This window comes from Lacerta agilis, chromosome 14, assembly GCF_009819535.1.
Source record: "Lacerta agilis isolate rLacAgi1 chromosome 14, rLacAgi1.pri, whole genome shotgun sequence".
Classification (NCBI taxonomy): Eukaryota; Metazoa; Chordata; class Lepidosauria; order Squamata; family Lacertidae; genus Lacerta; species Lacerta agilis.
In genome coordinates, this window is record NC_046325.1 from 8,586,643 (window position 1) to 8,612,405 (window position 25,763).

General features: G+C 41.5%; 2 protein-coding genes across 2 annotated transcripts; both read right to left on the bottom strand.

The window, feature by feature from the left end:
• Positions 1–987: 987 nt before the first annotated feature.
• Positions 988–7,116, bottom strand: LOC117057316 (vomeronasal type-2 receptor 26-like). Its single transcript, XM_033168157.1, has 6 exons — positions 6,857–7,116; positions 5,376–5,667; positions 4,285–5,145; positions 3,339–3,434; positions 2,920–3,046; positions 988–1,889 (listed from the first exon to the last, which is right to left on the bottom strand). Exons 1-6 carry the CDS (start codon positions 7,114–7,116, stop codon positions 988–990), a joined length of 2,538 nt encoding a protein of 845 aa, XP_033024048.1.
• Positions 7,117–8,829: 1,713 nt separating this feature from the next.
• On the bottom strand, positions 8,830–19,556 carry LOC117057317 (vomeronasal type-2 receptor 26-like). Its single transcript, XM_033168158.1, has 6 exons — positions 19,330–19,556; positions 14,374–14,665; positions 13,285–14,145; positions 12,303–12,530; positions 10,713–10,839; positions 8,830–9,731 (listed from the first exon to the last, which is right to left on the bottom strand). Exons 1-6 carry the CDS (start codon positions 19,554–19,556, stop codon positions 8,830–8,832), a joined length of 2,637 nt encoding a protein of 878 aa, XP_033024049.1.
• Between the last annotated feature and the right edge of the window lie 6,207 nt (positions 19,557–25,763).

The following is a 25,763-nucleotide window of genomic DNA, read 5'->3' on the forward strand; positions in this document are numbered from 1 at the left end:
TACTGCTACACAATCAGCATGGGTGGCTGTTAAATAACCAACTCAACAAAATGTGAATGCAGTGTGATTTAAGCAGGTGTCCTGCACTGCAGCAGCTTATGACCAGAACCTGTTAACTCCCAGTAAAATGGTGTACATATCTACTAAGAAGCATGTTCCTTGTGTTTATTGATCACCCCCAAGTAAGTGGGTACAGGATGAGTATCATAAAAGATGGTGGCCTCCAAAGATGGCAAGAGGTTTCAAATCACAGGCCAGAATATCTGCACCAGATGATGCACCTGTACTGTCAAGGGTAGTGCAACCATCTAGAAGAGGTCACCTTCCTGCTTGCCAGATCCAAGAGCCAAAACTCCACACTCCTCTATGTTCAGTTTGATTGTCAGACCCAATTTGCCCATTAATTACCCCATAAACCGATGAAGTAGCTAATTCTGAGGTCAGGGAGGAGAAGTCTTAGCTCCATCAGGATATTGATGTTGAAGATCATGGTGGAAAAAATGGAACACTGCTGAACAGAGTAAAAATCCCCACTCCAATTCACTCCCAGAATAAAGAAAGAGAAAGAAATCACAGCACATTTAATAAAACACAAACAGGTTTATTTGTTTTTGTTTTTTTCCAACTTATAAAATGAGAAATTCTGATACAGTAATGAAGGAAGCCATCACAGCTACCAATGTACAATGAACGCCTGAGTGAAAAAGGGATTCCATTATATCAGAATCAAAAATATGTGTGTGACAGAGAAATCCAGCTTTTTCAATACCCCTTAAATACCAATATTTCATCATAGAAGCTGTCAGACAGCTGAACAAAGCATTTGGTAATGTACCCTAAGAGAGAAATTGAAATGCAGCTTAAACTTTGTAGTGAAATGTAATGATAACTTTAAAATGAATGTCTACAACTAATCTTGTATGCATGTTCTTCTCCCAACTTCCTTCTCCAACAGACTTCTGGGTATGATGAGGGCAGATAGCTGGCCTAATGCTTTTTTCTTACTATTTGATCCCTGCTGTTCAGTTCAGGCCGCAACACAATGATGTAGCATTTCGGGGAAAAGATACAACCCAGTAACCCAGCACTGGAGGCCAAGATGGAGAAGATCTCCACAGCCACCATGTTTTTCCCTCTTGTGCTCAGGTAGGTTGGAACAAAAGAGATCCATACACTGCAAAATGCTAACATGCTGAAGGTGATGAACTGGGCTTCATTAAAACTGTCAGGTAACTTGCGGGCCAGGAAGGCCACAATGAAGCTGGTGAGGGCCAAGAGGCCCATGTAGCCCAAGACACAATAGAACATGGTGACAGACCCAACGTTACATAGCACAATGGTTTTTTCAGCTACTGAATTCATGTCTAGATCAGGGAAGGGGGGAGACATTGTCAGCCACATAGTACAGATACCAACTTGAATGAGGGAAGCTGAAAGGACAATAGAATGAGCCAGTCTCTTTCCCACCCATTTCTTCATCTTGGATCCTGGCTTTGTGGCTATGAATGCTAGAGAAACAATGATGGTCTTTGCCAACACACAAGAAACAGCAACTGAGAAGATGATGCCAAAAGCAGTCTGTTGGAGAAGGCATGTAAGTTTCCTAGGTTTGCCGAGGAAAAGCAAAGAGGAGAGGAAGCAGAGCAGGAGGGAGACCAGGAGAGTGTAGGTGAGATCTCGGTTGTTGGCTATGACTATGGGGGTATCTTTGTGCTGGATAAAAATAGCCAACACCAAAGCAGTAATCAGAGAACATAAGACACTAAGTGAGGCTAAAGTGATCCCTAAAGGTTCTTCATAGGACAAAAAGTGTATAACTTTGGGGATGCATCCATTTCTCTTCTTGTTTGGATATTGATCATCTGGGCAATTGAAACATACGTCCATATCTGAGAAAAATAAAGAAAAGTATAAACAGAAATCCAGTGGCAATTCTTCTGATCTAGTCCATTGAATGAACCATGTATTGTGAAAAATTGTACATTATGGCTGTTCCACCACAGCAGGACTGGCTGTCATGGCACATTTGTGGCACATTGGCCATGAGAGACAGCACACCAACCAGTAGTGAACATATTGTCACATTTAAAAGTTGTATGAGATAGGGAGGTCTGCATTAGGGCCTTATTGGAGAAGCAAATCTTTGGTTTGATTGCCTGCCCCTACAACACTTGTTCACTCATGCAGGGGCCTCTTTCTGCTCCCTTTCACTTGCAGCCTGCCAGTTGCTATCTTTTGAAGAACCACATTCTAGCATATCACACCTATCAGCCTCCTTTGCTGGGGTTTTTGGTTTTTCTCCCTCCCACAGTCATAGCTGGATTGAAACCTGAGGACTCTTGCTTTCTCTGGAAACAGCAAATAAACTGCTAGCAAAATTCCAATGCAATTTCAATAGGTCAAATTCAATAGGAGACCAAAGATTGTAGGAGAACAAATGCTTCCCTTTGCTGGCCTGAGGCTTTCCCTTTCATTGCTCCTGTTAATTCAGGGTATGCATAGGCTGTCATGTAGTTGGCACGCCCCTACTTCCCCCTATTCTTTAGTTTGCTTTGAGCTTCCTCCAAATATGATACCTCTCACAGGGCTTTTTTTTTTGTTTCAGGATTTATGTATCGAAGGGGAGCAGGCTGTGCTCCAAAACTGACCAGATAGGGAAGGGTTCAATCAGCTTCAACTCACTATGAACACCTCCCTCATTCTCTTAGAATGGCAATGGTGCCCACCTGAGAGGTACCAGGACTGAGTTCCGGTGAGTTCTGGTTGAAAAAAAGCCCTTTGTGTCACCCAGTGGCGACAGTTCTGCCTTTTGAATTTATCCTCCTCTTCTGATCTTGTTATGTTCACTAAATAAAAGTGGCCCAGCTCAAGCCCTGCCTGCTTGTCAGTCTTTTTATTTTATGCAAGAGCTTTACCTACCAATCTGGTTTGAAATCTTCCCCTCTGGGCATGGAGCACAATCATAGCAACAGAACCTTTCCCCTTCCTTCGTTTTCTTCTGAAGACCAGAGCGGCAGGGTTCATTGCACAAAGATAAGGGAAGCACCTAGAGAAAGGAGTAGGGGGTGGGAGAGCTTTCATATATGTCACCATTGAGCCATCTTATGCTTCAGCAATGTGTGTTAAGTATTAGCTGTGTTTGTGAAGGGGGCATTATTTTAGTGCACTTTCAAGGTAATACTGATTTCAAAGTGGGAAAAGAGAGAACTGGCATATCAATTTCGCATCATATTTCTGAATGCACTAGACATCATTGTTGTTCTTGTTGTTCTTGTTGTTATTTAGTAGCTTTACTCATACCTGCAAACTCTCTGCAGGTGGGTAACTACAATCCATACCTGGTTAAAATTTTGGTGCCATAGAATTTTGTCCTCATCGATGATTAACTCTTTATCTCCTCTATCACTGAGATCCACCCGTCCAACTTTCACTCTCTGGAAAGACGTGTTGGCGAAGGTGACCAAATTTGTGATATCAAATCCTCCTTTCATTTCCCTTTTATCATTAAATGATACCGTTTCTCCAGCTGAGTTGTTAAAGGAAACACCTTGAAGAAATGAATTGATCTGTTCTTGTTTTAAAAGAAGAAGAAACAAATTATTTGAGGTTCCCAACAGAAACAGATTCCAAGGTCAAGTTACAAGATGAAACGTAAACTAGCAAGATTGTAATCATGACATACCCTCCAACATTTCTCTGATGGATAGAGGGACATCCCATTCCATAATGATAACTTTACTATATAGCACTCCTGGCAGCTTCCAACATATATAAAAACATAATAAAATATTAAACATTGAAAAAAGCTTTTCTATAAAGATTTGACTTAAGACGACTTGGGGATTGAATAACTCCAATTTCACCAATGAAAATAGGAACATTCTAAGGAAAAGCGAGACAATCCAGGATCGAATCAGAAACTTGAACGCCTTCTCTAAATCAGGGACATACCTGGAAAATAGGGACAATTGGAGGGTTTGCCATGACTACGAAGCAGAATAATTTGCCAGCTCTTTTTTTAACATACGAGAAGAGGGGCTGTAAAGGACACCTGCCCACTGGTTGAGCATCTACTTGCATGGAAAGTTCCCAGATTCAATCTCCAGAATCCTCTGATGACACTGGGAATCTCATATTGGCTCAAACCCTGGAGATTCCAAGCCAGAAAGTGTACACAATACAGATACAGATGGATGAGAGTCCTAACTTAGTAAAAGACAACTTCCTGTCCTCCTTCGGTTAATAAGTTCATTGACATGACAATATTTGGCTCAGTAACATTACCTCCCAAGGCTGCAGAGATGGAGATCCAACACTGTCACCAACAGTCACTGCTCTGTGCGGGGATCTGGATGAGGAAATGTCATGCAATGCATGAGCTACAGCATAGGCAGCATTATAGATACTGTAGCTGTGCCCAGTCATGTGCATTTCAAAAACACCTGCAGGGAGACTTTCCAGCCTCTCCTCTCCAGTACATGTGTCATCGTCCGTCACAGGCATACCTGGATCCGGATAGAGACAGTTAAATGCCTGCTCCCAGAAATCCTTCCAAAAAACATCTGCTTTGGTCCTGTGTGTTTGGATGTTTTGAAGGTATTGGTTGAATTTTGGAAGCTCACCTAAGTGAATTGTAAAGGAAAGGGCACCTTGGAAAAGCTGAAAATCCCAGGTCATCTGACCTCCGAATGATACAAAATCTATCTGGGCTGTCACAATCCAGACCTTTCCAAATGATGCATTTTGATGATGTCTATTATCTATTATAAAGACAGCAGTTCTCAGCCATGCAATTGACACATCTGTTCCATAGATGATAAGCGTATGGGCCTTTTCATCTGTGAGAGCTTCATAAATACCATCCATTTCAGCAAATACTTTCCCCATGTCTTCTACATGAAGTAGAATTGAGATTCTTTTTGTGAAGGCTGAACAGATTCCATTCTGGGAAAACAATGGCTCCAGGATCCTCATAAATTGTTCTCCACTGTCATATTTGGCAACAAAGAGCCCAACCCACTTCCATCTGAAATACTGAAGTAACCAGATAATCCCTACATATTGAAGGTCTTCATTTGGGACCATGGTATAAAAAGACTTCTGCATTGATTGACTCTCCTCTGAAGCAAGTGAGCCATAGGTGAGCTAAAAGAAATTGATAATTTAGCAGAACATTTCCTTAAGAAATTTGTAGGCACAGTACTCATCATCATCATTATTATTTTTTTAAAAAGAAATACTGGCTGAATTTCTAGTTAAGAGGAAATAATGCAATTTCCAGGCTTTTTCTCTTTCACACTAATATTTCTCTTTTCCTTCTGAATTAAAGAGTGTCAAAAGAAACTTCCCCACATTCCCCTATGCACTGATTCTACCTGTGGAACACTGTAGAGTCTGAAGACATCTGCCATGTAGATAGAGGTGTCAAAAGACAGTCCCCCAATCACAGCCATGAGGTTTTTCTGAATTTCACATTTGTAGTTGGGGATAAATCTTTGCCATTTGAAGAGAAGGTTCAAAGTGGTTTGATAGGTCATTCTCGCATCTGAGTAGCTGTCATAGATGCGGAAACCAAGGGTGACATTGGGCAAGATCTTCAGATTATCATTGATCTCCTTTATGGCAAACACCAAGGCCAGGATGTTCTGATAGAACTTTGTGGTTACACTGTCAATACGGAAGATATAAAAAGGGAAGGTTATGCCCTATTCATATTCATAAAACATATTCAGCCAAAATCTGATTTATGATAGAGGAAAGCAATGATATTTACAATCTGCAATGTCTTTTTGGCACACCTGCTCTTTTCATGGTTTCTCCATTGCACTTTCATTTCCAAACATCCTAGCAGAATGAACTTATTTCCCCATCTTATTAGTGGCTTTATATCCTTACATTAATTATATTATTTTCATTATCTGCATTTTGGCATTTCCGTTTGCTGTGATGGCACTACTGCATCATGCATCTGTGTTTTATATATCTATATGCTTTCCTGTAATCCTGAAAGTATAATACAGTGGAACCTTGAGTTAAGAACTTAAATCGTTCCGGACGTCCATTCTTTACCTGAAACTGTTCTTAACCTGAGTTACAACTTTAGCTAATGGGGTTTCCCGCTGCCTCCGCGCCGCCATGGCACAATTTCTCTTCTTATTCTGGAGCAAAGTTCTTAACCAGAGGTACTATTTCTGGGATAGCAGAGTCTGTTACCTGAAGTGTCTTGAACCTGAAGCATCTCAAGGTACCACTGTACTAACAAAGACTCATCTGCTGAACATGATGGGGGTCTTCGATGGGGGGTCCACACAAGCTTTTGGAATAAAGTATTGTTAAGTCTTTAAAGTGTTCCAGAAACCAATGCTTTTGTCAATAAGTTGGATTCATTTAGCTCTCTGTTCACTCCTGTTTCAAATCAGTTTGCCTACATATACATATTCCTTTATAATTTTCTTTTATTTGATTAACAAGAGAATATAAGGTTGACTGTTGCTTTCTGAGGTGCCAATTTGGCACAGATGTCTGCCTCTCCACCCTTTTCTTGCTCTGAATTTCAGTAACCGGGGGGGGGGGGTGGAGAGACACACCTATGCCCTTTGAAAATATGGTTCATTTTTTGAAAGGGGTGTTGTGGGTTCTTGTTTAATTTTGATTATAAATATTGTTTTATATTTTGATTTTGTTCTGTGACCCGCCCTGAGACCTCCAGGTATACAGCAGTATATAGATTCAATCAATCAATCAATCAATAAAAAAATTGAACATATGATCACACATGCAAAGCTGTTTGTTGTTGTTCTTTGCTGATTCAGTGGAGCACACATAAAATAAGGGTGGTGGGAATATTCTTGCTTACTGTGGAATGTCAAACAGCTCCCGAGAAGGATGTTCCTGGAATGAAAGTTCATTAAAAACATAGGTGCTCTGAGTAACAATTCCACCAATGAAGAGGTCCCCTGCTTGGCCCCATTCATGGGGCACAAGGATTGGATCAGCTGCAGGGCACTTAATTGACCTGACTTCGTGCATTGTGTGAGGCATCAGCATCAGCATCAAGAGAATCACCATGGTAGCTTCAAGATCTCTCTTGGAAGATGCAGAGTTGTCGAAACTCATCCCCTGTCTCAGCTTAACAGTCTTGGAGGATGCACTGTTAGCCTTATTTTTAGCATGAGCAGGCGTACAAATGCTTTGAATATAAACTTCAATGATTAAATACCATTTTAAGAACAAGTGTTGATAATGATGACCACCCCCTCTCTCAATACCCCACACTCCTGCATCTCACTGTCACAGGAGCATATATAATGCCCTTACTATGCTCGGTTGTTGACTTTTTCCAGATGTCCTTAGGAAACTCTTGAGAGCTCTGTCTAGCTGAACAAATGACTGTGATCCAGATAATTGTAGAGGGAGATAATTACTTCATTAGATCCTGAACTTTGAGTGGCACTTTTTCTCAAAAAGTTTCTAAATTATAATTGGACCTGGTCATTTCAGGAATGTGACTGGGGAATTTGAGTGCAACAATTCTATGCTGAGTGAACCCCAGACTCTGAGCTTTAATATTTAAAAAGTAATCCTCAATATCTCCCAGAAAGAAAGAGATGGCATTTTCAGTTACACTTCCCTCTATTCTTCTTCTTCTTCTTCTTCTTCTTCTTCTTCTTCTTCTTCTTCTTCTTCTTCTTCTTCTTCTTCTTCTTCTTCTTATCTTATTCTCTAGGAGTTCTTGGAATTCCCATAATTTGCCCTTCATTCATTTTCCCCAGGTAACCAAGATGCACGTTTCTAAGATTGGCTCATCCGAGTTCAACCCTGCAGAAGAAATTTCTTGCAAGTACTGCTACACAATCAGCATGGGTGGGTGTTAAAGAACCAACTCAACAAAATGTGAATGCAGTGTGATTTAAGCAGGTGTCCTGCACTGCAGCAGCTTATGACTAGAACCTGTTAACTACCAGGAAAATGGTGTACATGTCTACTAAGAAGCATGTTCCTTGTGTTTATTGATTACCCCCAAGTAAGTGGGTACAGGATGAGTTTCATAGAAGAAGGTGGCTTCCAAAGATGGCAAGAGGTTTCAAATCACAGGCCAGAATATCTGCACCAGATGATGCACCTGTACTGTCAAGGGTAGTGCAACCATCTAGAAGAGGTCACCTTCCTGCTTCCCAGATCCAAGAGCCAAAACTCCACACTCCTCTATGTTCAGTTTGATTGTCAGACCCTAATTTGCCCATTAATGACCCCATACACCAATGAAGCAGCTAATTCTGAGGTCAGGGAGAAGAAGTCTTAGCTCCATCAGGATATTGATGTTGAAGATCATGGTGGAAAAAATGGAACACTGCTGGACAGAGTAAAAATCCACACTCCAATTCACTCCCAGAGTAAAGAAAGAGAAAGAAATCACAGAACATTTAATAAAACACAAACAGGTTTATTTGTTTTTGTTTTTTCCCAACTTATAAAATGAGAAATTCTGATACAGTAATGAAGGAAGCCATCACAGCTACCAATGTACAATGAAGGCCTGAGCGAAAAAGGTATTCCATTATATCAGAATCAAAAATATGTGTGTGACAGAGAAATCCAGCTTTTTCAATACCCCTTAAATACCAATATTTCATCACAGAAGCTGTCAGACAGCTGAACAAAGCATTTGGTAATGTACTCTAAGACAGAAATTGAAATGCAGCTTAAACTTTGTAGTGAAATGTAATGATAACTTTAAAATGAATGTCTACAACTAATCTTGTATGCATGTTCTTCTCCCAACTGCCTTCTCCAACAGACGTCTGGGTATGATGAGGGCAGATAGCTGGCCTAATGCTTTTTTCTTACTATTTGATCCCTGCTGTTCAGTTCAGGCCGCAACACAATGATGTAGCATTTCGGGGAAAAGATACAACACAGTAACCCAGCACTGGAGGCCAAGATGGAGAAGATCTCCACAGCCACCATGTTTTTCCCTCTTGTGCTCAGGTAGGTTGGAACAAAAGAGATCCATACACTGCAAAATGCTAACATGCTGAAGGTGATGAACTGGGCTTCATTAAAACTGTCAGGTAACTTGCGGGCCAGGAAGGCCACAATGAAGCTGGTGAGGGCCAAGAGGCCCATATAGCCCAAGACACAATAGAACATGGTGACAGACCCAACGTTACATAGCACAATGGTTTCTTCAGCTACTGAATTCATGTCTAGATCAGGGAAGGGGGGAGACATTGTCAGCCACATAGTACAGATACCAACTTGAATGAGGGAACCTGAAAGGACAATGGAATGAGCCAGTCTCTTTCCCACCCATTTCTTCATCTTGGATCCTGGCTTTGTGGCTATGAATGCTAGAGAAACAATGATGGTCTTTGCCAACACACAAGAAACAGCAACTGAGAAGATGATGCCAAAAGCAGTCTGTTGGAGAAGGCAGGTCACTTTGCCAGGTTTGCCGAGGAAAAGCAAAGAGGAGAGGAAGCAGAGCAGGAGGGAGACCAGGAGAGTGTAGGTGAGATCTCGGTTGTTGGCTATGACTATGGGGGTATCTTTGTGCTGGATAAAAATAGCCAACACCAAAGCAGTAATCAGAGAACATAGGACACTAAGTGAGGCTAAAGTGATCCCTAAAGGTTCTTCATAGGACAAAAAATGTATAACTTTGGGGATGCATCCATTTCTCTTCTTGTTTGGATACTGATCTTCTGGGCAATTGAAACATGCGTCCATATCTGAGAAACAAAAAGAAACGTATAAACAGAAATACAGCTGCAATTCATCTGACCATTGAATGAACCATGTATTGTGACAAATTGTACATTATGGCTGTTCCATCACAGCAGTACTGGCTGTTAAGGCACATTTGTGGCAAATCGGCCATGAGAGACAGCACACTTACCATTAGTGAACATATTGTTGCATTTAAAAGTGGTATGAGATGAGGAGGTACGCTTTAGGTTCCAATATAAAGAGAAAACCTTTTGGCTTGATTCCCAGCCACTGTAACACTTGTTCATTTGTGCAGGAGCCTCACTCTGCTCCCTTTCACCTGCAGCCTGCCAGTTGCTATCTTTTGAAGAACCACATTCCAGCCTATCACGGTTTTCCCTCCTTTGCTGGGGTTTTTGGTTAATTTCCCTCCCACAATTGTAGCTGGATTGATACCTGAGGAATCTTTGTTTCTCTGGTGAAGCAGCAATAAAACTGTTAGCAAAATTGCAAAGCAAAGCAGGGGCCGGCTGGGTTTCCAAATCAACAGGAGACCAGGGATTGTAGGAGAGCAAATGCATTTATTTGATGGCCTTTCAGAGCTCTTCTTAATTCAGGGTATGCATAGGCTGTCACTGGGTTACCATGCTCCTAATTCCCCCTATTCCTTAGTTTGCTTTGAGCTTCCTCCAAATAGTGTGCCTCTCACAGATCTCCCCCCCCCCAGGATTTATGTATCGAAGGGGAGTGGGTTCTGCTCCAAAACTGACCAGATAGGGAAGGGTTCAATCAGCTTCAACTCACCATAAATACTTCCCCTGTTCTCTGAGAATGGCAATGGTGCCCACCAGAGAGGTATCAGAACTGAGCTCCAGTGAGTTCTGGCCCTGTGTGTCACCCAATGGCTACAGTTCTCCCTATTGAATTTAAAAGTGGCCCAGCTCATGCCCAGCCTGAGTGTCAGTCTCTTTATTTGGTCATCAGGATGCAAGAGGTTTACCTACCAATCTGATTTGAAATCTTCCCCTCTGGGCATGGAGCACAATCATAGCAACAAAACTTTTCCCCTTCCTTCCTTTTCTTCTGATGACCAGATTGGCACGGTTCATTGCACAAAGAAAAGGGAAGCACCTATAGAAAGGAGTAGTGGGTGGAATAGCTTTCATATATGTCACCCGCAGAGACACATTATGTTTCAGCAAAGTGTAATAGCATTATTTTTGCACCAATGTATTGTACTGCACCTTAAAGCACTTTTCCTGTTCTGTTCTTTTGCTTTGTTTTGTTTTTGTTGTTTTGAAAACAATATCAGCCCTGTTTGCGAAGGTAACTTCATTGTCAGTGCACTTTCAAAGTTGGAATAGAGGGATTTGGAAAGTCAGGTTTGCATCATGTTCCCTCCCACCCTTTGGACCTCCTGTGGAATGGGCCTCAGAGAATGACTGCTTGGTCTGAGACAATTCATATGGGGGAGAGGAAGCCCTTGAGATATTGGGCTCCTCTGCCAAATCATGCACTTTGAAGTGAACTCAGAAAGTATTCGATATCTGGTTTAGTCAGGTCAGGATTGGTGTTATGTGCTGACACAGTCTTGCTGCAGTGAGCATCCTAATCACTGAATCATCAAAGCCCCCCAGCCTTAATACAATGAAATAACCTACGTTTGAGGTTACCAGATTGTACACAACAGAAGGCCACTTAAGCCTCAAGAAGACCAGGCCACCTCCCATTTAAACTGCCTAGGTTGGTACTAACAGAGTCTTCATTCTGTCTGGATTCTGCTTCTGTTTATTAGCTCTCATACACTCCATTCCAGAGATCAAGACATTGATCCAGCACTTCACCTGCTGCACCTGCTAAAGTAGAACCTTTTCTCCCCAGCATGTTGCTGGCAATGCACTCCGGATTTATGAGCAGGTTCATATAGATGTGAAACAAGATGATGAAGAAAACAATAGTCTGCAGAAGACCAAATAAGAGGTTCCATTGGCCAGAACCACTCTCCTCAAAAACCACCCTTTGAAAACTACCATCTAAGGAGGACATCCTGAAGGATGTCATGGTTGATCCTATCAATAGCTGATGAGATCACAGAGAATTAACATGGACATGCTTCCCAGTCTCTCTCCCAAAACAGATAATCACACAGAATTACCAACCAAGTTACAATGTCGAAACTGTGCCTAAAATACAATTGAAATTGATTTGGAAAATCTGTTTCATCCATAAGCCATTGGCACATCCTGTTCGATACATTAAACACTAGCCAGATCACCATAGCTAGCCAGGAAGTCCATCAATGTGACCGAGAAGAGATGAAGCACTTTAAATTTCATCTACATCAATCATAGAAAGAAAGAAAAGTCATAGAAGGGGCAAAATCAGTCTTCAATATTCAGCATAAATAAATAAATAAATAAATAAATAAATAAATAAATAAATAAATGGAAGACCTTCTTCCTGCTCTCCAAGCACTCCTCAATATTTTTGCAGTCTAGAATTTTTGTGCCCTTTCTTGCAAAGCAATGTTAGACAGAACAGGAAATGGCAGGAAATTTTTGCCATTTCTGCAGAGAGGTTCCCACAATCTCTACCTGGTTAAAACTTTGGTGCCATAGAATTTTGTCCTCATTGATGATTAACTCTTTATCTCCTCTATCACTGAGATCCACCCGTCCAACTTTCACTCTCTTGAAAGACGTGTTTGGGAATGTGACCAAATTCATGATATCAAAACCTCCTCTCATTTCCCTGTTATCATTAAATGATACCGTTTCACCAGCTGAGTTGTTAAATGAAATACCGTGAAGAAATGAGTTGATCTATTTAAGAGAAGAAGAACCAAATCATTTGAGGTTCCCAATTGAACCGGATTCCAAGGTCAACTTGCAAGATGAAATGCAAACCAGCAAGACTGTAACCATGACATACCCTCCAACATTTCTACGATGAAAATACAAACGTGCCATTCCATAATGATATCTTTACAATTTACCCAGAATATCTTACTGGGTTGCCCCAGAACTCCTGGCAGATTCCAACATATATAAAAAACATAATAAAACATTAAACATTTTAAAAAGCTTCCCAATACATGATTGGCTTCAAGAGGCTTTATGGGTTGAATAACTCCAACATTTCACCAATGAAAATAGTGACATTCTAAGGAAAAGCAGGACGGGGTCAAATCAGAAACTGGCACGTCTTCTATAATCATGGACTTCCTTGGAAAATGGGGGCACTTGGAGGGTCTGCCATAACTAAATGCAGAATACTTTGTCAATTGTGGGTTTTTTTTTTTTTTTTTTTTTTTTTTTACAAATGATAATAGGGGCAGTAAAGGGTAGCAGCTCAGTGGTTGAGCATCTCCTTGCATGGAACAGGCCCCGATTCAATCCCCAGAATTGTAGGTGACACTGGGAATCTCATATTGTCTCAAACCATGGACAGCCTAAACCATGCTGTGTACACAATACTGAAACAGATGGATGTGAGGCCTAACTTAGTATAAGGCAACTTCCTGTCCTTCTGCTAATCAGTGCATTGACATGAGAATATTTGGCTCTGTAACATTACCTGCCAAGGTTGCAGAGATGGAAATCCAACACTGTAACCAATGGTCACTGCTCTATGCAGGGATCTGGATGAGGAAATGTCATGCAATGCATGAGCTACAGCATAGGCAGCATTGTAGATACTGTAACTCTGCCCAGTCATGTGCATTTCAAAAACACCTGCAGGGAGACTTTCCAGCCTCTCCTCTCCAGTACATTTTCCATCATCCTTGACAAGTATACCTGGATCAGGATAGAGACAGTCAAATGCCTGCTCCCAGAAGTCCTTCCAAAAACCATCTGCTTTGGTCCTGTGTGTTTGGATGTTCTGAAGGAATTGGCTGAACTCTAGAAGTTCTTCTGAATGAATTCTAAAGGAAAGGCCTCCTTGGAACAACTGAAAATCCATGTTTCTCTGAAATCCGAATGATACAAAATCTACCTGGGCTGTCATGATCCAGACCTTTCCAAATGATGTGTCCTTCTGATTTCTACTATCTATTATAAAGATAGCCATTCTCAGCCATGCAACTGCCCCATCATCTCCATACATAATTAATGTACTGGCCTTTTCATCTGTGAGACATTCATAAATACCTTCAATTTCACCAAATATTTCTTCCACATCTTCCATATGAATTTGAATTGAGGTTCTTTTTGTGAAGGCTGAACAGATTCCATTCTGGGAAAACAATGGCTCCAGGATCTTCAAAAATTGTTCTCCGCTGTCATATTTGGCAACAAATAACCCAACCCACTTCCATCTGAAATACTGAAGTAACCGGATAATCCCTACATATTGAAGGTCTTCATTTGGGACCATGGTATAAAAAGACTTCTGCATTGATTGACTCTCCTTTGAAGCAAATGAGCCATAGGTGAGCTAAAAGAAAATGATAATTGAGCAGAACATTTCCTTAGGAAATTTGTAGGCACAATTTGAATTAGTTTTTATTCTAAAAAAATAGTGACTGGATTATGCAATAATCCAATTTTTGGATTAATAATGCAATTTCCAGGTTATTTCTATCTCACACTAATATTTCTCTTTTCCTTCTGAATAAGTTTTGCAAAAGAAACTTCCCCACATTCCCCTATGCACTGATTCTACCTGTGGAATCCTGTAGAGACTTAGGACATCTGCCATGTGGATAGAAGTGTCAGAAGTAAGTCCACCTATCACAGCCATGAGGTTTTTCTGCGTGTCACATTTGTAGTTAGGGACAAATCTTTGCCATTTGAAGAGAAGGTCCAAAGTGGTTCGATAGGTCATTCTCGCATTGAAGTAGCTGTCATAGATATGAAAACCAAGGGTGACATTGGACAAGATCTTTGGATTGTCATTGATCTCTTTTATGGCAAACACCAAGGCCAGGATGTTCTGATAGAACTTTGTGTTTACACTGTCAATAGGGAAGATATTTTTATGCATGAGACTGTTATGCCTTTTTCCTGTTCATAAAACATATTCAGCCCAAATCTTTTTTGCACGGCCAGGCGGAGTCCCCCGAACCCCGGCCAGCCACTGAGGGAAATAACAACACGTGACTACGTTCTATGGGATTAAATTGGCCACAACTTTATTAATATTCAGATGTAGGGAGACTTTGGCTCAGGCATTGGGTGTTTATCCTTCCCAGCCCCCCAGCTGGGGTTCTGGGTAATTTCAGGGTTGTTCCAGCATGAGTGGGGAGTGGGCTAGCTCTGGAGAACATATGTTCAAGCAGATAGCCCCCCCCCGTTCGCCGCCGCTGGAGGGGGAGGGCAGTGATGACCTCAGGGCATATGGTCTAAGCCTCCCCCTGAGACCCCTTTAACGGGAACCCTGTTATCGACGCCGCAATGGGGCCGGGGGTCACCGCCCCACACCCCCTCCAATTTTGTAGATGACTAAAGGATTCCACCCAAGGCCTGTAACCGCCAAAGTTGTGACGAATTGCTACGGGAAAGGCGAAACCTGCCAATGCAGGGAAAGTCCTTTCCGGCTCTTCAACAGTGACCTTGTCATAGCAGCGCCTGCGTGCCTGTGTGGCTGTGGAAAAAGAATGTCGTTAACCTGCGACATAAACGTCAATTAAGGGAGTGGAGGGTGGGGAAGCTCTGAATCCAACGGCCGCTTCCCAGGTATGACTCAAGCTCTATTGTGTGTACTGAATAATCCCTCCTTCTACCTGGCCAATCCCCCTGGCAACACCTCCCCAGCCGGGATTGGGTGGCTGCTAAGTAGGTGGAGTTCACAGGTATCCAACCTGGGAAGGTGGTGCCAGACCCCAGTTGCCAGGTGCTGCACCATGATCCAAGGGGGTTACTCGCGACCACGCAAAAGGCGCACCCCATTTGATGTGGGGAACACTCATTATGGTAGAGGAGAGCAGTGTTATTTGCAATTTGCAGTGTATCTTTGACACACCTGCTCTTTTCTTGATTTCACAGTCTAGTGAGTAATTTGGTACCCTTACATTACTTACGTTATTTTCCTTATCTGCATTTCCTTTCCCTCTGACGGCACTTCTGCACCATGCCTCTCTGTATTTATATATCTATATGTATTCCTGTAAACCTGAAACTTTGCTACTAAGGAAGACTCATCTGCTGAACATGATGGGGGGTCCACACAATCTTATGGAATAAAGTATTGTTAAGTCTGTATGGCTAAAAGATGCTCCAACAAAAAATTATTGATATGTATAGATTGATCTCACACAGTTAATATAAACAGAAATACAAGAATGTATATTTAAATTATTAAGATATAAGAGTACAATCACAAAAAAATAAAGTTATAATATAAAAATTAGGAAGTCATGCACGGATGGAGGGAAGACACAGGGTTACGACACAGGGAAAAGATAAAATGCAAGTAAGAAATGACTAAATGTGACATAATGAAATGAAAAATGCAAATTTACAAATATAATGTATATGTAATATTATGTAAACATTTTGTATATATATTGAGATATTATTATTGTTGTTAATAATAATAATAATAATAATAATAATAATAATAATAATAATAATAATGGAGGTGGGAATATTTTAATGCATGAGACTGTCTTCTGCCTTTTTCTCCTCTGCACTTTCAACTCTAAGCATCCTCCATCCTAGTCTTATGAGTAATTTGGTATTTTTACATTAATTATGTCATTTTCATTGTCTGCAGTTTTTGGCATTTCCTTTCCCTCTGATGGCACTCCTGCACCATGCCTCTCTGATTTACATATCTATATGTATTCCTATAAACCTGAAACTGTACTACTGACGAAGACTCATATTCTGAACATGATAGGGGTCCATGCAAGCTTATGGAATAGAGTATTGTTTAGTCTTGAAGATGCTGCAGGAGTCCTCTATGCTTTTGTCAATATGTTGGTTTTATTGAGCTCTCTGTTCAGTCATGTTTCAAATCATTTCAAATATATACATACACATATACATGTTATAATTTTCTTCTATTTGATTAACAAGGGATTTGAGGGTTGACTGTTTCTTACTGAGGTACCAATCTGGCACAGATCCCCGCCTCTCCACCATCTTTCTCTCAAACTCAGTAAGCAGGGGGGGGGGGGGGGGGAAGAACCTACTGTCAGCAGAATATTTTTCTTGCTCTGCCACACCAACCATGCTGCCTCTCCTTTACATGGAGCTTGCTTTCCAAAAAGAAAATTTTATATATTCTATAATCTCAATATAATGCAGAATATTCAGAAAGCAGTTCAGAAGAAGGGCTGGCCCTGGATTGAACTATTTCATTATGTCGTCTAGCAGAGTTCATCCAGGTTGTACGGGGCCTTTTACAGTCTGCCCCAAAATAGGTGATAGAACCAACAGTAGCTCACTGTGACTTGTTTGCAAAGCATTTTAGGGATAAAATCACTTGCATCCACCAAAACCTTGTTATAGCAGATGGATCTCATGGGGTGTCCACAGCACAGTCTAGTCCTGTTGTGTTGGATGAGTTTCAGTTGGTAAGGCCCGATGATGTGGACATGGTGCTCAGATCATTCAGGGCGACTACTTACGCTCTAGAGCCTTGCCCCTCTTGGCTGTAAAAACCAGCAGGGAGGGAACAGTGATCAGAGCCTCTATATGAGAGGGGGTGGTCCCTGCCTGTTTGAAGTAGGCAGTGGTAAAACTGCTCCTTCAGAAAACTTCCCTGGATTCAGAAAACCCTACTAATTACCTGCCAATTGCTAATATCCCTTTCCTGAGCAAATTCTGGAGCGAGTCATCACAGACCAGATCCAGATCCACTTTTGGAAGAAACTGATTTTCTGGATCCATATGGTTTTGGCACTGAAACTGCTTTGGTCACCCTGTATGATGACCTCTGTTGAGAAAGAGGGAAGGAAAACATGTCCCTGTTAATTCATCTTGACCTCTCAGCAGCTTTCAATACTATTGACCCTGGTATCCTTCTGGAGTGACTGTATGAACTAGGGGTGGGGGCACCACTTTGTGGTGGTTCCATTCCTACTTGGATGGTCATTCTCAGACGGTGTTACTTGGGGAATGCTTTTCAGCCTTGTGGAACCTTCAATATGGGGTTTCTCAGGGCTCAATCCTATCCCCTACGTTGTTCAATGTCTACATGAAATCGCTGGGTGGGGATATCCAGAACTTTGAAATACATTGTCAGCAGTATGCTGACGACACTCCGCTGTATTTCTTATTTACATCTGCAGGTGAGGCAGTGGAAGGTCTGGACCAGTGTCTTGCCTCAGTAATGGACTGGATAAGAATCAACAACAGCTCAATTCAGATAATACTGAGGCACTGTTAGTGGGTGGTTCCCAAGGCCAGATGGGTTGGAGAGCACTTGCTCTTGATGGGGTTACACTTCCTCTGAAGGAGCAGGTTCATAGCTTCGGGGTACTCCTGGATCCTTTGCTGTTGCTCAAGGCTCAGGTGGCCTCAGTGGCCCTGAGTGTCTACCATCAGCTTTGTCTGGTTGCCCAGCTACGCCCCTATCAGGACATAGGTATCCTAACTACTGTTGTCTATGCTATGGTAACCTCAAAGTTAGATTACTAAAATGCGTTATATGTAGGGCTCCCTCTGAAGACAGTTCGGAAACTTCAGCTGGTTCAGAATTCAGCGGCCAGGTTGCTCACCAGAGCAAGATGTCTTGAGCTTATTACACTGATCTGGGTCTGACTACACTGGCTACCAATTAGTTTCAGGGCCCAATTCAAAGTGCTGATTTTGTCCTATAAAGCCTACAAAGGACTGCAATACCTCAAGGACCACCTCTGTAACACATCCAACATCTATCAGTAAAGACAAATTCCATAATCAGGGTGGAGTGAGAGACATAACAAGGTGGAGCGGGAGAGACATAAAAGGATGCCTCAGTCTTGAGCTTCTCATATTGCATTTGCAGAGCCTCTGCTTTTGGAGTATTAGGTAAATATGATTTATGTATTCTATGGCTTTTTGGGTGTCTTCTATGAATGTCCTCAATTCTACTACTTTCAGAATGCATTGAATCACAGTGTATAAAGAAAAATGTGTTTTTATTTTTCCAAGAAAAATATTTTTCCAGGAAAACATGATAAAGCTTTTCTATGAACCTACCCGGACCCTGAGATCATCTTCTGAGGCCCTTCTTCATGTGCCTCCTCCTCGAGAGGTCCAGAGTGTGGCAACACGAGAACAGGGCCTTCTCTGCAGTAGCTCCCTGTCTGTGGAATGCTCTCCCTAGGGAAGTTCGTCTGACGCCTCCATTATACACCTTTAGGCTCCAGGCAAAAACGTTCATTTTTAACAAGTTCTTTGCTTGATTTGATTGACATCCTATGACCTTTTGAAATGTGATTCATTGCAGGGGGGGTTATTGGGTTGTTGTTATTATTTTGATTCTATATATTGTGGATTTATATCATGATTTTAATCTGTGAGCCACCTCCGGGTATAGGGCAGTATATAAATTCAATAAATAAATAAATATTTCAAAGTACAAAATCATTGAACATATAATCTCACATGCAAAGCTGTTTGTGATTGTTCTTTGCTGATTCAGTGGAGAGTAGAATAATTAGAGGTGGAAGGGAATATTCTTGCTTACTGTGGAATGTCAAACAGCTCCTGAGAAGGATGTTCCTTGAATGGAATGTCATTAAAAATGTAGATATTCTGAGTAACAATCCCACCAATGAAGAGGTCCCCTGCTTGGCCCCATTCATGCGGTACAAGGATTGGATCAGCTGCAGGGCACTTCATTGTCCTGACTTCACACATTGTGTGAGGCAGCAGTAGCAGCAGCAGCAGCAGCAGCATCAAGAGCCACACCATGGTAGCTTCAAACTCTCTCTTGGAGGATGCAGAGTTGTCCAAACACATCCCCTGCCTCGATTGAACTGTCTTGGAGGTTGCACTTAGCCTTCTTTTTAGCATCAGCAGGAGTACAAATGCTTTGAATATGAGCTTAAATGATTAAAACTTAATAATAATAATAATAATAATAATAATAATAATAATAATGTTGACAATAATGACACCCCCTCTCTCTGTCCAACACTCCTGCATCTCACTATCACAGGAGCATATTTAATGCCCATATTATGCTGGGTTGTTGACTGTTTTCTGATGTCCTTAGGAAACTCTAGAGAGCTCTGTCTAACTGAACAAATGATTGTGATCTAGATAATTGCAGAGGGAGATAATTACTTCATTAGATCCTGGACTTTGAGTGGCACTTTTTCTCAAAAACTTTCTAAATTATAATTCGACCTGGTGCCTTCAGGAATGCAACTGGGGAATTTGATTGCAACAGTTCTATGTTGAGTGAAGCCCAGACAAGGGACCCAGACTCTGAACTATAATTTTAAAAAAGTCATCCTCAATATCTACCAGAAAGAAAGAGATCGCATGCTCAGTTACACTTCCCTGTATTATTTCATTTTATTTTAAGATATGAGCATCCTTGGTTGCTTCTGTCAGTGTATTCAGCCAACAAATGAAGTCAGGGTGGTGAATGATACGTGAGTTGTTTCAGCACCAGACTGAGAGAAACTGTGAAGTCCTTTAGAGTTTTTGCTTCCCGGCTATCTTTCAGCGGACTTGCTTTTATTCCAACATGTATCATTCACATTAACAGTACGTTTCTGAGCACAATTCAAAGTGTTGGTGCTGACCTTTAAAGCCCTAAACAGCCTCAGCCCAGTATACCTGAAGCAGCATCTCCACCCCCATCATTCTGCCCGGACACTGAGGTCCAGCGCCGAGGGCCTTCTGGCAGTTTGCTCACTGCGAGAAGCAAAGCTACAGGGAACCAAGCAGAGAGCCTTCTCGGTAGTGGTGCCCACCCTATGGAACGCCCTCCCATCAGATGTCAAAGAGATAGGCAACTACCTGACATTTAGAAAACATCTGAACGCAACTCTGTTTAGGGAAGTTTTTAATGTTTGACATATTAATGTATCTTATACTTTGTTGGAAGCTGCCCAGAGTTGCTGGGGAAACCCAGCCAAATGGGTGGACTACAAATAAATTATTATTATTATTATTATTATTATTATTATTATTATTATTATTATTATCTTGTTCTCTAGGAGTTCTTGGAATTTCCATAATTTGCACTTTTCTCAGATGGGCTCATCCGAGTTCAACCCTGCAGAAGAAATTTCTTGCAAGTACTGCTACACAATCAGCATGGGTGGGTGTTAAAGAACCAACTCAACAAAATGTGGATGCAGTTTGATTTAGGTAGGTCTCCAGCTCTGCCGCAGCTTATGACCAGAGCCTGTTAACTCCCAGAACAATGGTATACATGTCTACTAAGAAGCATGTTTCCTTGTGTTTATTGATTACCCCCAAGTAAGTGGGTACAGGATGAGTTTCATAGAAGAAGGTGGCCTCCAAAGATGGCAAGAGGTTTCAAATCACAGGCCAGAATATCTGCACCAGATGATGCACCTGTACTGTCAAGGATAGTGCAACCCATCTAGAAGAGGTCACCTTCCTGCTTCCCAGATCCAAGAGCCAAAACTCCACACTCCTCTATGTTCAGTTTGATTGTCAGACCCTAATTTGCCCAGAATTGACTCAAGACACCAATCAAGCAGCAAATTCTTAGGTCTGGGAGAAGAAGTCTTGGCTCCATCGGGATATTGATGAGACTTCACTCCAAATGTGAAGATCAGCACTCCCAAAGCTGCCCTACAGATGTTGAAGATCATGGTGGGAAAAATGGAACACTGCTGGACTGAGTAAAAATCTCCACTCCAATTCAATCCCAGAGTAAAGAAACAGAAAGAAATCACAGCACATGTAATAAAACACAAATAGGTTTTTTTGTTTTTGTTTTTTTCCAACTGATAAAATGAGAATTTCTGATAGAGAAATGAAGGAAGCCATCACAGCTACCAATGTACAGTGAAGGCCTGAGTCGAAAAGGGAGTCCATTATATCAAAATTAAAAAATATGTATGTGACAGAGAAATCCAGCTTTTTTCAATACCCCTTAAATACCAATATTTCATCATAGAACCTGTCAGACAGCTGAACAAAGCATTTGGTAATGTACCCTAAGAGAGAAATTGAAATGCAGCTTAAACTTTGTAGTGAGGTGTAATGATAACTTTAAAATGAATGTCTACAACTAATCTTGTATGCATGTTCTTCTCCCAACTGCCTTCTCCAACAGACGTCTGGGTATGATGAGGGCAGATAGCTGGCCTAATGCTTTTTCCCTACTATTTGATCCCTGCTGTTGAGTGCTATAACTATGATTAATATTATATGAATTTATCTCTTCCCAGCTACTTTCTCTAAGAAATGTTAGGGAACTTGTTTATTTATTTCATAATTTTTTCCCAATTTAATTGAATGTTAACATCTCAAAGAATTTTTTATGAAAAATGCTATGATGAGTGAAGACAGATGACTTAATGCTTTTTTCTTACTATTTGATCCCTGCTGTTCAGTTCAGGCCTCAACACAATGATATAGCATTTTGGGGAAAAGATACAACCCAGTAACCCAGCACTGGAGGCCAAGATGGAGAAGATCTCCACAGCCACCATGTGTTTCCCTCTTGTGCTCAGGTAGGTGGGAACAAAAGAGATCCATACACTGCAAAATGCTAACATACTGAAGGTGATGAACTGGGCTTCATTAAAACTGTCAGGTAACTTGCGGGCCAGGAAGGCCACAATGAAACTAGCAATGGCCAAGAAGCCCATGTAGCCCAAGACACAATAGAACATGGTGGCTGACCCAATGTTACATTGTATAATGATTTCTTTAGCTACTGAATTCATGTCTAGATCAGGAAAGGGGGGAGACATTGTCAGCCACATAGTACAGATACCAACTTGAATGAGGGAACCTGAAAGGACAATGGAATGAGCCAGTCTCTTTCCCACCCATTTCTTCATCTTGGATCCTGGCTTTGTGGCTATGAATGCTAGAGAAACAATGATGGTTTTGCCAACACACAAGAAACAGCAACTGAGAAGATGATGCCAAAAGAAGGTTGTTGGAGATAGCAAGTCACTTCCCCAGGTTGGCCGAGGAAAAGCAAAGAGGAGAGGAAGCAGAGCAGGAGGGAGACCAGGAGAGTGTAGGTGAGATCTCGGTTGTTGGCTATGACTATGGGGGTATCGTTGTTCTGGATAAAAATAGCCAACACCAAAGCAGTAATCAGAGAACATAAGACACTAAGTGAGGCTAAAGTGATCCCTAAAGGTTCTTCATACGACAAAAAGTGTATAACTTTGGGGATGCATCCATTTCTCTTCTTGTTTGGATATTGATCTTCTGGGCAATTGAAACATACGTCCATATCTGAGAAAAATAAAGAAAAGTATAAACAGAAATCCAGCGGCAATTCTTCTGATCTAGTCCATTGAATGAACAATGTATTGTGACAAATTGTACATTATGGCTGTTCCAAAACAGCAGGACTGGCTGTCAAGGCACATTTGTGGCAGATTGGCCATGAGAGACAGCACACCAACCAGCAGTGAACATATTGTCGCATATAAAGGTTTTATGAAATAGGGAGGTCTGCTTTAGGGCCTTATTGGAGGAGCAAATCTTTGGTTTGATTGCCTGCCCCTATAACACTTGTTCACTCATGCAGGGGCCTCTTTCTGCTCCCTTTCACTTGCAGCCTGCCAGTTGCTATCTTTTGAAGAACCACATTCTAGCATATCACACCTATCAGCCTCCTTTGCTGGGGTTTTTGGTTTTTCTCCCTCCCACAGTCATACCTGGATTGAAACCTGGGGACTCTTGCTTTCTCTGGAAACAGCAATTAAACTGCTAGCAAAATTACAATGCAATTTCAATAGGTCAAATTCATTAGGAGACCAAAGATTGTAGGAGAACAAATGATTCCCTTTGCTGGCCTGAGGCTTTCCCTTTCATTGCTACTGTTAATTCCGGGTATACATAGGCTGTCATGTAGTTGGCAGGCCCCTAATTCCCCCTTTTCTTTAGTTTGCTTTGAGCTTCCTCCAAATATGATACCTCTCACAGGCCTTTTTTTCTTCAGGGTTTATGTATCAAAGGGGAGCAGGCTGTGCTCCAAAACTGACCAGTTTTGCCTTTTGAATTCATCCTCCTCTTCTGATCTTGTTATGTTCACTAAATAAAAGTGGCCCAGCTCAAGCCCTGCCTGCTTGTCAGTCTTTTTATTTTATGCAAGAGCTTTACCTACCAATCTGGTTTGAAATCTTCCCCTCTGGGCATGGAGCACAATCATAGCAACAAAAACTTTCCCCTTCCTGCCTTTTCTTCCGATGACCAGAGTGGCAGGGTTCATTGCACAAAGATAAGGGAAGCACCTATAGAAAGGAGTGGGGGGTGGGAGAGCTTTCATATATGTCAACCACAGAGCCATCTTATGCTTCAGTAATGTGTGTTAAGTATTAGCTGTGTTTGTGAAGGAAGCATTATTTTAGTGCACTTTCAAGGTAATACTGATTTCAAAGTGGGAAAAGGGAGAACTGGCATATCAATTCCACATCATATTTCTGAATGCACTAGACATCATTGTTGTTCTTGTTGTTCCTGATGTTATTTAGTAGCTTTACTCATACCTGCAAACTCTCTGCAGGTGGGTAACTACAATCCATACCTGGTTAAAATTTTGGTGCCATAGAATTTTGTCCTCATTGATGATTAACACTTTATCTCCTCTATCACTGAGACCCACCCATCCAACTTTCACTCTCTGAAAAGACGTGTTTGCGAAGGTGACCAGATTCGTGATATCAAATCCTCCTTTCATTTCCCTTTTATCGTTAAATGATACCGTTTCTCCAGCTGAGTTGTTAAAGGAAACACCTTGAAGAAATGAATTGATCTGTTGTTGTTGTTTTAAAAAAGAAGAATCAGATTATTTGAGGTTCCCAATTCAAACAGATTCCAAGGTCAAGATACAAGATGAAATGTTACAAGATGAAACGTAAACTAGCAATACTGTAACCATGATATACCTTTCTCTGATGGATAGAGGGACATCCCATTCCATAATGACAACTTTACTATTTAGCACTCCTGGCAGCTTCCAACATATATAAAAACATTGAAAAATCTTTTCTATAAAGAATTGACTTCAGACGACTTGGGAATGGAATAACTCCATACCCTCCAACATTTGACCAATGAAAATAGGGGCATTCTAAGGAAAAGTGAGACATTCCAGGATCAAATCAGAAACTTGAACGCCTTCTCTAAATCAGGGACATCCCTGGAAAACAAGGACACTTGGAGGGTTTGCCATGGCTAAGATGCAGAATACTTTGCCAGCTCTTTTTTTAACATACGAGAAGAGTGGCTGTAAAGGACACCTGCTCACTGGTTGAGCATCTACTTGCATGGAAAGTTCCCAGATTCAATCTCCAGAATCCACTGATGACACTGGGAATCTCATATTGTCTCAAACCCTGGACAGCCTAAACCAGATAGTGTACACAATACTGAAACGGATGGATGTGAGGCCTAACATAGTATAAAGCAATTTCGTGTCCTTCTGCAAATCTGTCCATTGACATGAGAATATTTGGCTCAGTAACATTACCTGCCAAGGCTGCAGAGATGGAGATGCAACACTGTCACCAACAGTCACTGCTCTGTGCGGGGATCTGGATGAGGAAATGGCATGCAATGTGTGTGCTACAGCATAGGCAGCATTATAGATACTGTAACTCTGCCCAGTCATGTGCATTTCAAAAACACCTGCAGGGAGACTTTCCAGCCTCTCCTCTCCAGTACATGTGTCATCGTCCATCACAGGCATACCTGGATCCGGATAGAGACAGTTAAATGCCTGCTCCCAGAAATCCTTCCAAAAGCCATCTGCTTTGGTCCTCTGTGTTTGGATGTTCTGGAGGTATTGGTTGAACTCTAGAAGCTCATCTAAGTGAATTGTAAAGGAAAGGGCACCTTGGAAAAGCTGAAAATCCCAGGTCCTCTGACCTCCGAATGATACAAAATCTATCTGGGCTGTCACGATCCAGACCTTTCCAAATGATGCATTTTGGTGGTGTC

Excerpts from the sequence above, each read along its gene's own strand:
- LOC117057316 (XM_033168157.1), bottom strand. The coding sequence starts at position 7,116 with ATGAGTTTCGACAACTCTGCATCTTCCAAGAGAGATCTTGAAGCTACC. Across the intron at positions 5,146-5,375 it reads GACTCTACAGTGTTCCACAG|CTCACCTATGGCTCACTTGC; the intron begins GTAGAATCAGTG and ends AATTTCTTTTAG. Across the intron at positions 3,435-4,284 it reads CATCTCTGCAGCCTTGGGAG|AGAGTGAAAGTTGGACGGGT; the intron begins GTAATGTTACTG and ends ACGTCTTTCCAG.
- LOC117057317 (XM_033168158.1), bottom strand. The coding sequence starts at position 19,556 with ATGGTGTGGCTCTTGATGCTGCTGCTGCTGCTGCTGCTACTGCTGCCT. Across the intron at positions 14,666-19,329 it reads GAGCTGTTTGACATTCCACA|TGTAAACACAAAGTTCTATC; the intron begins GTAAGCAAGAAT and ends CCCTATTGACAG. Across the intron at positions 9,732-10,712 it reads GAAGATTTCAAATCAGATTG|ATATGGACGCATGTTTCAAT; the intron begins GTAGGTAAACCT and ends TTTGTTTCTCAG.